Genomic DNA, 16,759 nt, shown 5'->3' with positions numbered 1-16,759 from the left:
TATGGCCTGATTGAGGTCTAGTGATGAGCGGCATAGTCAATATTAGTTTTCGTGAAATATTTCACAAATTTGTCGCATAATATTCGCAATAAATTTGTGAATTCTAGAATTCGTGATCTCCAGTCATTATTTTCGCGATTGCACAAATCGGCACTAATGATGCGCATATTTTTTGCGCAATACATGCAACTTCACATTTTATCAGGTCTGAGTAGATATTACTGATTAGTATTGTGAACTTGTGACATCACAGCACTATGTCTGTAGCATGTATGTATGGACAGCAGAGAAACAGTAATCCCTATCACACTACCTAACACCCTGCACTGGAATCAGCTACACTATATCACTATCTAACCTTCACTGACTATCTCCCACTAACTATCTGTATTATATATATGAGCTAACTAACTAATGTAATTGGATAAGGAATAGGATCCAGATGAAAGCGCAGAGCACAGCAATGTCACTGCTCTCTCTCTCAGAACTGGTTGCTGGGGAGGTTCTTATATAGTAAGGGGTAGGCAACTTTCCTATTGGTTGCTAGGGATGTTGCTAAGCTCTGACAAAGACATTGCAGCCTTCTCATTGGCCCACAAGCAAGAAGGGAGGTTACTGATGAAAAAAAAAATCGAGAATATTCACGATTACGAAGATATAGCACTATATTCTACATCTTTGCGAATTCTCGAAGTGCCGATATTCGCGATAAAAATTTGCGATTAGAATATTCGTGATCAACGGCAGACGGGCTCAAATAATTTTGTACAAAATGTATTTGCTAAGCATCTCTAATTTATTAGCATAGCATTTGCAATATAATACACCTTTGTACTTTATTTGGTTTGTAGAGTGCTGTTGCACTGTGTGTTGTTCTATATGTATTTTCAGCCATAGCGACGTGCACCTACGCATTGGGATGTGCTGACCTCTTTCCTGCCCTTTTTTTGTTTTGTAGAATATTCGTGATCAACACTATTGAGGTCTGTGAATCCAACATGCTAATCTAATCTAATATGAATGGAAGATACCTGAGATCCCCCTGGGCTTTCACTCTTGGATAGAAAACAGCCATGTTTGCTTTTTACCGGCTGCCTCTATTGTTTACCCAGCAGCGATAAGAGGCCTCACAGGTAGACAACCTCTTCTCCCCCCACCCCAATCCAAACAGACATGTTAACGAAGGGATTATGTAGAAGTGTTACTTGCTGGCCAAAACACATTTCAACAATAGTCTCTTTTTGTTCACATCTGGAGTCCCTCTATGATAAGTCTTGGCCAACCCCTAAAGGAAAGTTGCCCCATAGGTAGCTATTGCGCCTTTCTTCACCTATTGTTCTTCAAAGTGTCTACTCACGTCAGATGTCTATGTTGGAACTGAATATGACATTACCCCTAGGCTACTTTCACAGTCGCGTTTTGGCTTTCCGTTTGTGAGACCTGTCATGGGCTCTCACAAGCGGTCCAAAACGGATCAGTTTTGCACCAAATGCATTCTGAATGGAAAAGGATCCGCTTAGAATACATCAGTTTGCCCCCTATCAGTCTCTATTCCGCTCTGGAGGCGGACACCAAAATGCTGCCTGCTTGACGAAACTGAGCCAAACGGATGGACGGATCAGTTTTCTCTGGCACAATAGAAAATGGATCCGTCTCCCATTGACTTTCAATGGAGTTCATGACGGATCCGTCTTGGCTATAGAAGACATAAATACAACCCGATCCGTTCATGAAGGATGCATGCGGTTGTATTATTGTAACGGATCAGTTTTTTTCAGATCCATGACGGATTCGCCCAAAACGCGAGTAGCCTTAACCGTAGACCCCGGGACATGAAGACTAATTCTCTGCCCTGTGCCCTTTAGACTATAGACCCTTGTAGCAGTTGGAAAATCTCTGCAAACCACGAGCCGAGCTTCTGTCCAACTATCAGCCCCTATGGGATGCTGAGCTCTTCAGAAGCAGAATTCCTAACCAAGTATAGGACGGATGAATTTAACCAAATAAAGAAAATCCAAGAGCGTTCCTCTGCCAGTGCTCGTCTCACGTGCTACCATCCTATCTCCTCCTCGTCACCCCCCCTCCCCACTAGCTGAGAGCACTTCAGGAATGTCTTCCACTGAAAACAAGGTTTTCATTCCGGCAGCTAATTTAAATTGCTCAAAACTGATCCTCTGTCCGAGTCTCCAAATAACCAAGTGTCAGAGCTGAACAGGTCTTTCTCTGCTACGTAACAAGTAATATTTTACATGCACCATTCTACCAGTGTCCTCCCATCAATGCCCTATGAAGGAAGACTGGGATGCATCGATGTGGGCAACCCCTTTACAGATTGATGGCCCTCACATCATGGAGGGTTCCTCTCACCAGAAATTCCAGTTGTTTGAAGCTGGTGAACCTCAATGTTTAGGCTCCATTTGTCCTGCCGCACCCCTGCAATGCAAAGCATGTGAGGAAAACCCAATGGAATCCAATGAATGAATGCATTGTCCATTGTTTACATTGTGCGTCCACGTGGTTCTAAGCTTTCCATGACGTGGGATCTGTTTGAAAGCAGACTCTGCAGCCTTAAAGGGGTTGACGAGGATTAGAAAAACATGGCTGCTTTCTTCCAGAAACAGAGCCACGCTAGAAATGAGCGAATCGATTCATACAACTTGATTCGTTCATCTGAACGAATTTTACATTTGTGAGGGAGTTACCCTCTACAGACGATTCCTTAATGTGCAGATAGATTAACACGGCCGCACATCTTGCGTGGGCATGATAATCTCGCGCATGCGCCGTGACTGCGAGTATCGCCGTATGCACAAATGATCTGCCTGGTAAAAACCGAACAACCGATTGTGCACATGCTGCTGAAATTAGTTTGGCAGCGCATGCAAATTTGTTCATGCGGATTCATTTTGATATCATTGTGCATGCGCCCATACTTGAAGCAAACAGCGCATGCGCGAGATGTGCGGCCATGTTAATCTGCCGGCAGAGGGAGCGTCCTGAGCTGTGGTGACACCCCCTCAAAAGTGTAAAATCAAACGCTCTTCCCTACGCCACACCTGTCCATGGACTATAATTGAATTGGACTGAGCAGCAATACCGCGCACAACCTGTATACAGGTGGGGCACTGTTTATGGAATAAAGTTGCCATGTTTTTCTAGTCCTCATTGAAGGGGTTCTCCACAATATTTACCATATGAAGAGAATGAATACAGTTTAGTCTTGGCCTTCTCTTATCCTGATGAGGTCCACAGTTGAACCCTGTCTGTGCAGGAGATATGGCCCGCAGAGGTAAGTTGTGATTGTCAAAACTTCAGCTCTTTGCTTTGTAGTAGAAGCCCTAATTTGGCAACCCCTTTCTTATAACCTCTGAATTGGGCATATGGAAAGGGTTTGCCCACACAAACCCCAAATGGTCTACTTGGTCTATGACCACCTTTGTCTTGAAGGGTTTCATTGGGATTATAAAGTGAGCATTCTGTACTTGCCGTTCCTGCATGATTGATTGGTCATGTCTGCTCTGTGTGCTACTGCACAAACTGATTCGGCTAGAGGTTATATATCCCTATTGCCCCCCTGCAGCCATGGCCCTGATAAACGAAGTTAAACCTTCCTATAACCCTGAGTGCCCCTTTAATGTTTGCAATAGTAATGTATGCAGAAGCCACTGTACATCTGACGAAAGTCAACATGCAGTTTGACAAACAAAATCTTAGTTTACTACTTTTCCATCATCCTCCCATCTTCTGGACAAATCATCCTAACACCCCCAATACTGTGCCGCTGTGCTCCCCAATACTATACTGCAGAAACAGATAAACCCCCTGATAATAGTAGTACCATGCAGATAGTGCCCTTCAATAATTATAGGCACACAGTGCCCTAAAATAACTGCGCCCAGAAAATAGTGCCCCTGACACTAATAGTGTAAACATAACGTCCCCAAAAGATAATTGTGGTAAGCTGATACTGTGCCAAGGTTCCCCCACAGTAATAGTGCTCCTAAAAGTCTCACTAATAGAATAATTCTCTGCTAGAGCCCACATGGTAGTGATAGTGCTCTTAGAGTGCCCCCACTGTGCCCCAGAAGTAATAATGCTTCCATAGTACCCATACTAGTAATCATGTTCCCCATAGACCCGCAATAATAGACCCCCAGTAATAAAGCCCACCATAATGCCCCCCCAGTAGTAATAATTCTCCTTATAATGTACCAGTACAAATACAAATTAATGCCCCTAGTTGAGATAATGTCCCCATAGTGCCCCCCATAATGTGCCAATATAAAATACCCCTTCTTAGTGCCCCCCATAGATGAGCCCATAGTACCCACCAGAATGTGCCCCAGTATAAAATACCCCTATACAGAGCCCCCCATATAAAATACCCCTTCTTTGTGGCCTCAGTAGAAGCCCCCATAGTGCCCCAATAATGTGCCAGTAAGAAGTGCCACCCAATAATGTGCCAGTAAGAAGTGCCACCCAATAATGTGCAAGTAAGAAGTGCCACCCAATAATGTGCCAGTAGAGTGCCACCAATAATGTGCCAGTAAGAAGTGCCCCCCAATAATGTGCCAGTAACAAGTTCCCCCCATAGATGCTCCCCAATCATGTGCCAGTAACAAGTGCCCCCATAAATGCCCCTCAATAATGTGCCAGTAACAAGTTCCCCCCATAGATGCTCCCCAATCATGTGCCAGTAACAAGTGCCCCCATAAATGCCCCTCAATAATGTGCCAGTAACAAGTTCCCCTCATAGATGCTCCCCAGACATATGCCAGTAACAAGTGCCCCCATAAATGCCCCTTAATCATGTGCCAGTAACAAGTGCCCCCATAGATGCCCCCCAATAATGTGCCAGTAACAAGTTCCCCCCATAGATGCTCCCCAATCATGTACCCCCAGTAATGTGCCAGTAGATGCCCCCCAATAATGTGCCAGTAGTAGTACCATATAAGGCCTAGTGCCTGCAGCCTATCAGAGGAATGGGAAAGGGACACGCCTCTCCCTCCCCCGCCACAGCACTTCCATCTGTATCGCTGTCCTGAGGACGGCGATACAGATGACTATGGAGATGAGCACTCCCACGATGGAAGCGCTCATCTCCCTGTGCCCCGCCGCCGCCCACCACGTCTCCAGTGGCCAGTGGGGCTCAAAAGGCAGCTGCCTTGGGCCCCCCAGGAGCAACTGGGCCCGGGGAAGCTGCCTCTTTTGCCCCGCATTAAAGACGGCCCTGGTGTCAGTGCAGTTACACACACGGAGACACATGGTTATTGTGAGAGCAGAATGGATAAGTCTGAGGTGGTAAATAGCTATGACTAAGATCCACTCACAGGTTCAAAACGCTTAAAAGAAGTGTCACTGGATGTGCACATCAAGCAGTGCTAGAGAACTAAAAGCAATATACGTATTGCGGTCTAATTATACCGCCATGCAGAGCCTAAATTATACCGCAGAGGTTGCTGCTCTATTGGATCCCTTGTTCCTTCTAACCTTCTTACCCATGAACCTGCTATGGTTTGCACATAGTAGCGATCGGTCAATGGAGGTCCTACACCCATTAAGCTGGCCATACCCTTTTGATAGCTGTCAGCTACCGTCCACAAACATGCATGCTTGGCTTGGTCAGGCTTGTATGTGTTCTCGTGAGGAGAGGAGTGTAAACCGCTGCCATACTCCTGGCAGCCTATCTCCCCTGAGAACAAAAGGATCAGGCATTTTCCCTCTGATATCGGAGTCGGAAGCCCCCCACACACAGACATATTAGATGGTCGCATAGAGTTCAGTCTTCTTTTACATCAGAAAACTGGCATAAAAGAAGATAAATATGCCGGATCCACTGGCCCCACCACTTTCTCAGAAAAGGGCAGCGTAGAATTACGGATAAGATTTGCGACTTTTTTATGCCAGAAAATTGGCGTGGAGGGAATGATAAATTCCCCCACCCCCTTGTGTTTCAATCTCTGCGTCTGTGAATGTAAATTCAAGGATTGCTCTCAGAGGCTGAAGACTTATTCTGATCATACCCAGGGTTGCATCTTGTTACATAAGAGGGAGCCGATACATAGAAGACAATTTCCATTCACTGACAGAAAGCCGAAATCCTGATTATAGTGTACAATGGGGTAGTCCAAGATTTTGATATTAATGGGCTATCCACAGGATAGTTCATCAATTTCTGATTGTTGGAGGGCTGACTCCTAACGCCAATCAGCTGTTTGCAGAGGCCGTGGTCTCCTCACAGCACACCAAGCATAGCGCCGTCCACTGTATAGTGGTCATGCTTGGTATTGCAGTCCAGGTCCATTCACTGGAATGAGACTGAGCTGTGCCAAGGCCATGTGACTGATAGACATGATAAAAGAGGCTGCGGAGCTTACTGGAGGGCCACAACCTCTTCAAACAGCTGTTCGGCGTGGGTCCTGGGAGTTGGACCCCCACCACTCAGATATTGACTTATCAATATCAAAATCCTGGACAACCCCTTTCAAAAACAAAGCATAGGACCAAGTTGCCAATTATATAAAGAATAAGTGAAATTTACCTGAATCCCAAAAATGTATTTAGGTCAGTGCATCCGTGAGATTCCAGATGGGTTACGTGGTAATAATAATAATCTTTATTCCGCAGCGCTTTACAATCAGGGTGTTCATGTACAAACAGTCAGAAATAACATAGCAACAGACAAGTCAATATTTGGAACAAGAGGAATGAAGGCCCGGCTCACAAGAGCTTACAATCTATGAGGAGATAGGGGTGACAAGTGCTTGATTTGTACAATGGTCTGGCCATTTGAACACAATAGGACAGTAGATATAAAGTTGAATGAGCCGTCACCAGCTGATATCTGTAGAGCTTCTGAGTGCATAGGGTGTGGATATTTGGCCATGGATCAGGTTCAGAAGAATGATGTTGAAGGGGGATATGAATGAAGAAGAGTTAGATCAGTAGATGTGATAGGATAAAATAACAAGAACTTTTACAAAGACAGGTGCACTCTGCGGTCTTACTAAACCCTCATACTGCTGTAAAGTTGAGAGATTAGCCAACATATCCTACTGTGGAGGACATCTCTGAGCCCGAGCACCGCGCCAAGGTTTCTCAAGTAGCTTGGGACCTAACGCTAAACCTACCTGTGCCGTTTGGGCAATACCAGGAGCCAGTGGGCAAATTACAGGCGCGCAAGATTTGATAGGATAACCTAAAAAAAAAATGTTTTTAGGAAGCGCCTAAAACTGTGGATGTTGGGATTTAACCAAATTTATTGGGGGTAGGGCATTCCAGAGAATTGGTGCAGCTCAGGAGAAGTCTTGGGGATGGGAATGAGAGGATTATGGTGGATGTCAGTCGTAAGTCACTGGCTGAACGGAGAGCATAGGTAGGGTGATAAGGGAGGAGACGAAGGGGGTGGAGCACTGTGGGTGAAAATAATCAGTTTACATTGAATCCTGTACTGTATGGGCAATTACTGGAACGGGGCGGGGGCATCAGAGTAGTGCCTGGCATAGGGCAGAGGTATTGGAGTAGCTCCTGGCACAGGCATTGGAGAAGTGACTGGCACAGGGCAGAGGAATCAGAGTAGCTGTCAGACAGATAAATGAACCTGCTGGCCGCATTCAGGATGGATTGGAGAGGGGGGGTCCAATTATTAATGAGTTACAGTAATTGAGGTGGGAAGGGATCAGGGTTAAAATTAGAGTTTTTGACAGTTGGGGAGAGAGACTGGAGGAGGTGTGAGGGAACAGGATCACTACTGCAGGTAGTAGGTTGAGAAGAAGAGATGAGCTTGGAGATGACTTCTTCTGCGACTGGGTCAAATGTAGAATGAGAACCAGTGGAGGTGCGGGAGGGAAGAGGGTCAATGACACTTGGAGCCTGTGAGATGACTTCATGCCTTATGTTGTCAATTTTCTCTTTGAAGTAGGTGGCCAGATTTTCAGCACAGAGGTCAGTGATCGGCGCCTGCACTTTAGGACTGAGGAGGGAGTGAAAGGTGTCGAAGAGTTTTTTTTGGAATATCAGATAGTGAGGAGATGACAGGTGAAGTAAATCTGTTTGGCCGAGTTATAAACTTCTAATGAAGAAAATCTGGTGTGTGAGATTTTCTCAATGGGCATTCAGCAGTCCTGGAGCATCGCTTGAGTTTGAGGTGTGTGCCAGGGCTACCGTCTTCTGTGTTGGGTGGCACTACTTCATCCAGAGTGATTCTGTTGGTGTCATCCTAGTATTTTGCAGCCAGATCAGGACAGAAGAAGAAAGAGACTGGGGACAATAATGACCATAGAGAGTCTGTACGTTTCTTAGGGTCGAAGGCCTGTAGATGTCTGAATATGAGATAATCAGGCGTGGCCTGGGATGGATGAGGAGAGAAGCTGGAGCTCAGAGAGAGGTGATTTCCACGGGTTTCCAGTCAAGTTGCCCTTGAAGTGAATGGTCAGTACTGACGCAGGTGAGAAGCGCTGACTATCTGTGTCTCGGACACAGTGTAAACCTGTGGGCGCCGCGTTTTGAAGATGCTCTCTGTACTCACACGGGCATTTTCCCGTACCTGTTACAAACCTGGCAATGCATCATATCCAGGGCATCAGTGGCATATTTACTAGGATTCCTGGCCATGAATACCGCAGTGAATGGGGCAGGACGTACAGCTGGGGCCTAGTAGGTGCCGTGAATGAAGTGAACTTTGCTCACGTTCGACGTTGCAATGCGTTTTTTTATTATTTTATGGCCCCGGCTCGGAGCAGCAGGAGGTAAAGGTGAGATCCAGATGCTTTACATAATCACGGCAGCTGACTGTGACGTCCCTTTTATCACACTCCTAGGATGGAGGCTGCAGCGTGGCCTTCTATAGCAATGCACTATGCACCCCGGGTAGTACTACTAGTATACAGCATGCAGGAAGAAAACCAGTGCCCTTGCATTACATGGACTGCCCCAAATCCAGCGGAGCATGCCTACTTTGCATGGGCGCATCTTGCCCCAACTAGACATGACTAATCGATATCAGTGGACACAAATCAAACGTCTGTAATGTGTTAACAGCCAGTGTATAGGACCCCCGCTGGCCCTTTAAGGAGAGCGATGAGCTGACGGTAAAGATGGATCGCAGAGCATCTCCTTATCCTAAGGCCTAGCGCGGATCCTGCTGTGTCACCGGGTGAGATAATCGCATGAATGTCAAGATTGATGCAAAGCCCGGACTGCAGCATTTCCATCCCCAGCAGGATGGGCGTGTACGCTGCTCTTCTACTGGGGTCATATGGGGTAGATCGGGGGGCATCCTGTCCCTGCACGATTTAGGCAAACACACAAGGGGTCAGGGCCTATGAGAAGCACGAGGCATCCTGCACGGGGCTGGAGGGGTTAAAAACAGGCAGGAAATGGTGCAGCACGGATTTAAAGGAGAAGTAGCACATCCCGGCAGCAGGAAGTCAAGGTCTGCCATTAAACGATAGATAAATCAATTAGAAGGAATTGCCCGGTAAAGAATGAGGTGTTTGTGCAGGTAAGAGGGCGGCCATTGTCTGCTGCGCACAGTCAGCACTGCATTCACATCCTGGTGCAAGAAGACGGGGGGAGGGGAGGGGAAGGCCAACGCTGGAAAACTTTCCCTCATCATTTCCATCTTGCAAATCATTAGGCAAATGCAAAGTGATGACCTTGTCAGAGCTGAAGAGTCGTTACATTGTGGGGCTGCAGACTGCAGCAGGAGACCCTGCCAATGCCCCCTTCTGTGTGTGACCTGAAGACCCCCTGGCAGGAAGCAGGAAAGAGCAGACATTCCTCCGGACGCTCACAGTAGTTTCCTTTCAGGAGAGAGATGTATGGAAGCACATAACAGGGAGGCCGGGCAGCTATAGGCTGGCAGCAGTGGGCACTTATAGGTGCAGCTCAAAGCCCTGCTATAGAAGACCCTGATATAAGGTATCCATGGAGTGGGAGTAGTGCCAAGCTGTGGCACCACGGGTCCTGTTGATATGCCACCCTCACCCTCTCCTTGTTATTTAGCTCAGGCTGAGTGCCAGGCGCGCCCATGTACATGACCTGCAGTCAGTGATTACTCACTGCACACATAGGAAATGTATGTGTCACAGCCACAGGTGAGCACACAGCTCACGGGCCCCAGAGCTCACCTGTACATGTGCAATACTGCAGGCCTCTAACGGGACACAGGGGCCCCCAGTGTCATGTATAATACTGCAGGCCTCTAACGGGACACAGGGGCCCCCAGTGTCATGTATAATACTGCAGGCCTCTAATGGGACACAGGGGCCCCCAGTGTCATGTATAATACTGCAGGCCTCTAACGGGACATAGGGGCCCCCAGTGTCATGTATAATACTGCAGGCCTCTAAAGGGACATAGGGGCCCCCAGTGTCATGTATAATACTGCAGGCCTCTAATGGGGCATAGGGGCCCCAAGTGTCATGTATAATACTGCAGGCCTCTAACAGGACATAGGGGCCCCCAGTGTCATGTATAATACTGCAGGTCTCTAACGGGACACAGGGGCCCCCAGTGTCATGTATAATACTGCAGGCCTCTAACGGGACATAGGGGCCCCCAGTGTCATGTATAATACTGCAGGCCTCTAATGGGGCATAGGGGCCCCAAGTGTCATGTATAATACTGCAGGCCTCTAACGGGACACATGGGCCCCCAGTGTCATGTATAATACTGCAGGCCTCTAACGGGACATAGGGGCCCCCAGTGTCATGTATAATACTGCAGGCCTCTAAAGGGACATAGGGGCCCCCAGTGTCATGTATAATACTGCAGGCCTCTAACGGGACATAGGGGCCCCCAGTGTCATGTGCAATACTGCAGGCCTTTATTGGGGCATAGGGGCCCCCAGTCTCATGTGCAATACTGCAAGCCTTTAATGGGGCATAGGGGCCCCCAGTGTAATGTGCAATATTGTAGGCCTGTAATGGGCTTATAATAATGCATGAGGATGGCAGGGCCCACTGGATCAATATGAGGCAGGCAGTGGATGCACTCTGACCATTACCTAAAACCCCACATACACCTGGAGCCAACCCCCTCCGCCCAGTGCCACGCGCCCTGCCCTCTCATATAGCATAGCCCCCTCTGCCCAGTGCCACACGCCCTGCCCTCTAATGCAGCATAGCCCCCTCCGCCCAGGGCTACACGCCTTGCCCTCTTATGTAGCATAGCCCTCTCCCCAGTGCCACACCACGCCCTCTTATGTAGGATAGCCCCCTCTGCCTAGAGCCACATGTATTGTCCTGCCCTCTTATCTAGCATAGCCCCCTCTCCCCAGTGCCACACGTCCTGCCCTCTTATGTAGGATAGCCCTCTCTGCCCAGTGCCACACACCCTGCCCTCTTATTTAGCATAGCCCCCTCTCCCCAGTGCCACACCCTGCCCTCTTATGTAGGATAGCCCCCTCTCCCCAGTGCCACACCCTGCCCTCTTATTTAGCATAGCCCCCTCTCCCCAGTGCCACACCCTGCCCTCTTATTTAGCATAGCCCCCTCTCCCCAGTGCCACGTCCTGCCCTCTTATGTAGGATAGCCCTCTCTGCCTAGTGCCACACGTCCTGCCCTCTTATGTAGCATAGCCCTCTCCTGTGGCACAGGACCCCCACCCCTCCTAGGCCCAGGTGTGACTACAGCACTTGCACCACCACCATATAGATTGCAGACAGACCGTATAGGGCGGCGGCACCTATGTGTGTGTGCTGTAGGCCTGGGATTTATGGCCGGGGCCACACTAGTCAGGGGTGAAGTATGGTCTGGCTCCAGGGGGCGACTACATGACCACACCCCTGCGTCTTGGGGTAAATGGGGGCTCCTATGAAGTATGAGGCTCCTTGACAAGCACCACACATTGTCCCTTGCACCCAGGAGCTAACACTCTAATAGTCGCTTTCAGGTGACTGCGCCCAGACCCACAGCAGACAATAAAACGTCCTATAAGCAGTAATGCCTGTGGACGGCAGGGCTGGGCCCGGCTCTCGTGACGCTGCCAGGGCCGCACACGCCTTCCCAGCGGCCCGCCATAGCCTCATGCAGCTTCAAGGGTTCCGGGAGAGGCGTGCTTACCTCCACCAGCCACGCCTCCTCCCCCGCCCCGCCGGCCAATGGAGCCTCTTGTTTCTGAAAGATGCCCATATTTGGCGATGTTCAGTCCTCGCGCTGGGGGCGGGGCTTCCAACCGGCGAACTTAAATAGCATAACTGGCCGTTGGAGAGTCTCACTCAGCCGGCGGCAGCGGACTTGACAACACATCCTATTCCAGCTTCTGTATCCGTTAAGGAAACCCCACCAGCTCTTAAGGTAAAGAACAATTTCAAGAGCGTTTACTATTACGGGTCGATGTAAGGTGGTGCTAGTTAATGGCGGCCTTGCCGGTTTTCTGAGGTGCTCCGGGGCGGTGTCCTGGTGCTGGCATGTGTGCTTGGCGGTTCTCGGTGGGTGTGGGCGGTGGAGGAAGCTGCAGCCTCTCCTGGGCTGAAGGCTAATAGTTTCGGTTGTGTCGCAGTGGATTGCATGTATATGGAGCGTGGAACTACAAATCCCAACATGCCTTGGTGGCGTGAGCCGTAAAGGAAGGGCGTTTTCCATTGTCGTGATGTGGATGTAACTGTAGTGAATGCCGGTTATGCTGCAAGTCATTGCATACCGTAGAAGTTTCTGGAAGGCTGGGCGCTGAATGTGATCGCATTGTAACCGTGAGTGTCGCACTGCAAGGCCAAGCCCGCCTCGTGGTACAAAGAACCGTGGGCTGTGACCGTTGGAGGCTTCTTTCTGCCGGTGTTGGCAGGGTGACAGGTGCCTCTGCAGGGCGGGGTGGCCACCGGCTTTTGTCCGCTGAGGGTGACGAGGCCTCGGAGGGGAGGGTACATGAAGGGCGGAGGGGGGTGGGGAGCTGCGCTGTCAGTTTGCGCGGGCTGAGGCGCCAGTCTATTAGCTGAGGGAGGGGGGATTGTACCACTCAGGAAAGGGGTGCATGCGTCATACGCTGACACACCCCTCTGGCTATGACTGAGGCGTCATGCTGTCTTCCTCCCCCTCTCATGCTGTGAATGGATTAAACCACGCCCTGGGCTTTCTTGAAAGCTGGCTTTGGAGGGCGTGGCTTCGAAGATTCTGTTGCTTCCATATTAGGGCACACAGCTGCTGATTGGCTGCACGGTGGGAGGGAGATTCAAACGTTGTGTCTTGTGGGCGGGGCTGGTGTTGTGCAGTTTCCTGTGTCTTGTCTGGGGAGTTGGGTGTGGTCAGGAGCTCAGACTGCGCTCCGGGCCAAGAGTGAGCGCATGTGTCACAGGGCGAGGCCCGCACCGGCTGTGGGTGTGCCCATCTGACACTTTCTTATAATACTTGATGCAGTCATGCCAACTCATTTATTACAGTCACCTGGCATTCTTGTAAGGTTATAGCACTGTGCCCTCTACCCCCCCCCCCCCCCCCCCCCCCCAGGGATCAGCAACCTCTTGCAGCTCTTCAGAAACCACAACTCCTTGGATGCCTCATTCACTTCTATGGGAGGAGCAGCTGAACATGTTTGCATGCTGGGAGTTGTAGTTTAGTTTCACAGCATATAGTGTGTAAAGCTGCTGATCCCTGGTCTACCCTCTAGATGGGGGTGCTATTCCTTGTGTTGGCCACAGGGTGGCACTGTTTAGGCCCAAGTCTATGCAGCCATAACTGATGCTAGTGTAATCTGATACATGTTGGCGTTTAGTGGGTAGCCTATATGAACGCCCCATTGTGCACACTTCTTAACCTAAACTTCTTTTTTTTTGTCTTGCAGTAAAAATGTGTGAAGAGGAAATTGCCGCACTTGTCGTTGACAATGGCTCTGGTATGTGCAAAGCCGGCTTTGCTGGAGATGATGCTCCCCGTGCAGTCTTCCCTTCCATCGTTGGTCGCCCAAGACATCAGGTTTGTCCCCTTGAGATTTCTCTCTGCTTTGTCTTGTATCGCCCCTTATCCTGTAGTGACTAGTTGCTATAACTATGACTCGTTCCTCTTCTATTAGGGTGTCATGGTCGGTATGGGTCAGAAGGACAGTTACGTAGGTGATGAGGCCCAGAGCAAGAGAGGTATCTTGACCCTGAAGTACCCCATTGAACACGGCATTGTCACCAACTGGGATGACATGGAGAAGATCTGGCATCACACCTTCTACAATGAGCTGCGTGTTGCCCCAGAGGAGCACCCAGTCTTGCTCACAGAAGCCCCCCTGAACCCCAAAGCAAACAGAGAAAAGATGACCCAGGTATGTCCCCCGCCCTTCCCCCACCACTTCCTCATTTCCTTGGGACACTTCCTGTAAACCTCATTTCTCCATTTTTCTCAGACTCCATGTTTCTTTCGATATTTCCAGGGCTCTCTACCTCTCCTGGCATTTCCCTCCTGAAGTCTCAGGTTTCTGTTTCATTATTTTTGGTTTCTGCTTGTTCTGTTCTTCCTTCACTGGTTTCTCTAGTTTTTTTTTAACCTGCATGACGGCATGTTCAAGCATGGTTTGGGGTGTGCCCGCCAGCAGTGCATGGAGTAACCATGTTTCTTTACTTTTTTTATTCTAGATCATGTTTGAGACCTTCAACACCCCAGCCATGTACGTTGCCATCCAGGCTGTGCTGTCCCTGTATGCCTCTGGTCGTACCACTGGTATCGTGATGGACTCTGGTGATGGTGTTACCCACACAGTGCCCATCTATGAAGGCTACGCCCTGCCTCACGCCATCCTGCGTCTGGACTTGGCTGGCCGTGACCTGACAGACTACCTCATGAAGATCTTGACTGAGAGAGGCTACAGCTTCACCACCACAGCCGAAAGAGAAATTGTGCGTGACATCAAGGAGAAACTCTGCTATGTAGCTTTGGACTTCGAGCAAGAGATGGCAACCGCTGCCTCATCCTCATCCCTGGAAAAGAGCTATGAATTGCCTGACGGTCAAGTCATCACCATTGGAAACGAGAGGTTCAGATGTCCAGAGGCCCTCTTCCAGCCATCCTTCTTGGGTATGTATCTGGTCTTTGATACTAGGCCTATAATGGTGAAGGCCCAAGCCTGACCAGTCCATTGCCAATAATGGGTAGTATACTAACCACGTCTTTTCTCCTGTAGGTATGGAATCCTGCGGTATCCATGAAACCACCTTCAACTCCATCATGAAGTGCGATGTAGATATCCGTAAGGACCTGTATGCCAACACTGTCCTGTCTGGAGGTACCACCATGTACCCTGGCATTGCTGACAGAATGCAGAAGGAAATCACTGCCCTTGCTCCTAGCACAATGAAAATTAAGGTGAGCCTTGGCATGAGTGTGATCTTCACAGGTACTTGAGATTCTGTAGGTTACCCCCAGGTACTAACTGCTCTTCCTCAACAGATCATTGCACCACCTGAGCGTAAATACTCTGTCTGGATTGGTGGCTCCATCTTGGCTTCCCTCTCCACCTTCCAACAGATGTGGATCAGCAAGCAGGAATATGATGAGTCCGGCCCATCCATCGTTCACCGTAAATGCTTCTAAATGGACTGCTAGCAGATGCCTTGCATTTGCTGCATGAGTTCTTCAAGTATTAATTTGCCTCGGCAAATGTGTACACCTCATGCTAGCCTCGTGAAACTGGAATAGAGCCAACTTCCAAACGAACTTGCCCTCGGAATGTGAGACATTCTTAAGTCACGACCTTGTTGGGATTTTTTTTTTTTTTCGGTTTTTGTATTGCAAGACTTGGACCTGTCTCTTGAAAAAACCCATTCCCGTGGTGTCAGTGCTAGCATCCATACCCTGTACACATCTCCGATACCGAACCTGGTTGGCATTCAGTCTGGGTGTCCATTTAAGCTAAGGCTTGCGTAGAAAAGAAGCATTTCCGTGAAAGGCTGCCGATCTGCGTCAGTATTGTTCATGACACTTCTCTTCCTTTGGGCCTTCCTAGGGGAGAAGTCGAGCTTGGAGATGTGTACAGGGTGTCTTTGAGGTTTTAGGCTTCCAGGTATCCAATTTTCTTAGCGCTTAATATTCCAGAATTTCACTTCTGAGGCTGGTAGGAGTTCATGAAGGAATTTTCACTTCATCTTGCCACACTTTTTCTAGTATGGTCAGGAATTTAAAAAAACCATGGCCTCCAGGCCTTAGAACCAGGTTTTCTTAGCCCAAGTTTGTATTCCAGCATTGAACGTGGGTCTGAAGAATTTACACCTGTAAATTTATTCATCCAAGTTAATTTATGTAAATTTTTTTTGTATGTTGCCTTAATGTTCACATGACAGTAGAAAACCAAAATTTGTAAGTCATCCTGAAGTTGAAAATTGTAACTCCCAGAAACACTTCATTGTGTAAGAAATAAAGCGCTGCAGTAAAGAGAACCTGTCTGCCTGTGTTACTTACAGCTGTCAACCCCTAGGGGTCCTCACACGTGGGCTCTTGTCTTGTACCCTTGGGTTTGTCATCTACTTCCCGGAATCACACTGCTCAGGTACAACCAGATCATCAGAGGTTCCCACACAAACTGTCATCCCAAAAAGGGCCTTCACATCTTAGCAGTAGGCTTCACTTAATTGGGGGGTCTTACTGCTGGCACCTTCACCCATCCTGAGAAGCAGTGGTGATGTAGAGTCTAAACAAGGGATGCCCAACCTGTGGCCCTCCAGCTGTTTCAAAACTACAGCTGCATGCTGGGAATTGTAGTTTTGCAACAGTTGGGCCACAGGTTGGACATCCCTGGTCTAGACCATCACAAGGGTTTCCTAGTATTCACCCCTGCAGTGATC

The 16,759-nt window shown here is 48.8% G+C and overlaps 1 protein-coding gene across 1 annotated transcript; it reads left to right on the top strand.

Moving 5' to 3' along the window:
* Positions 1-12,148: 12,148 nt before the first annotated feature.
* ACTG1 (actin gamma 1) lies at positions 12,149-16,354 on the top strand. Its single transcript, XM_040434854.1, has 6 exons — positions 12,149-12,299; positions 13,780-13,910; positions 14,008-14,247; positions 14,558-14,996; positions 15,103-15,284; positions 15,369-16,354. Exons 2-6 carry the CDS (start codon positions 13,785-13,787, stop codon positions 15,510-15,512), a joined length of 1,131 nt encoding a protein of 376 aa, XP_040290788.1. The 5' UTR covers positions 12,149-12,299; positions 13,780-13,784; the 3' UTR covers positions 15,513-16,354.
* Positions 16,355-16,759: the final 405 nt, after the last annotated feature.

The sequence above is a fragment of the Bufo bufo genome, chromosome 6, assembly GCF_905171765.1.
Source record: "Bufo bufo chromosome 6, aBufBuf1.1, whole genome shotgun sequence".
In the NCBI taxonomy this organism is placed as follows: domain Eukaryota; kingdom Metazoa; phylum Chordata; class Amphibia; order Anura; family Bufonidae; genus Bufo; species Bufo bufo.
This window is presented reverse-complemented; position numbering and strand designations above follow the sequence as displayed.

Excerpts from the sequence above, each read along its gene's own strand:
- ACTG1 (XM_040434854.1), top strand. The coding sequence starts at position 13,785 with ATGTGTGAAGAGGAAATTGCCGCACTTGTCGTTGACAATGGCTCTGGT. Across the intron at positions 13,911-14,007 it reads TTGGTCGCCCAAGACATCAG|GGTGTCATGGTCGGTATGGG; the intron begins GTTTGTCCCCTT and ends CTCTTCTATTAG. Across the intron at positions 15,285-15,368 it reads CTAGCACAATGAAAATTAAG|ATCATTGCACCACCTGAGCG; the intron begins GTGAGCCTTGGC and ends CTTCCTCAACAG.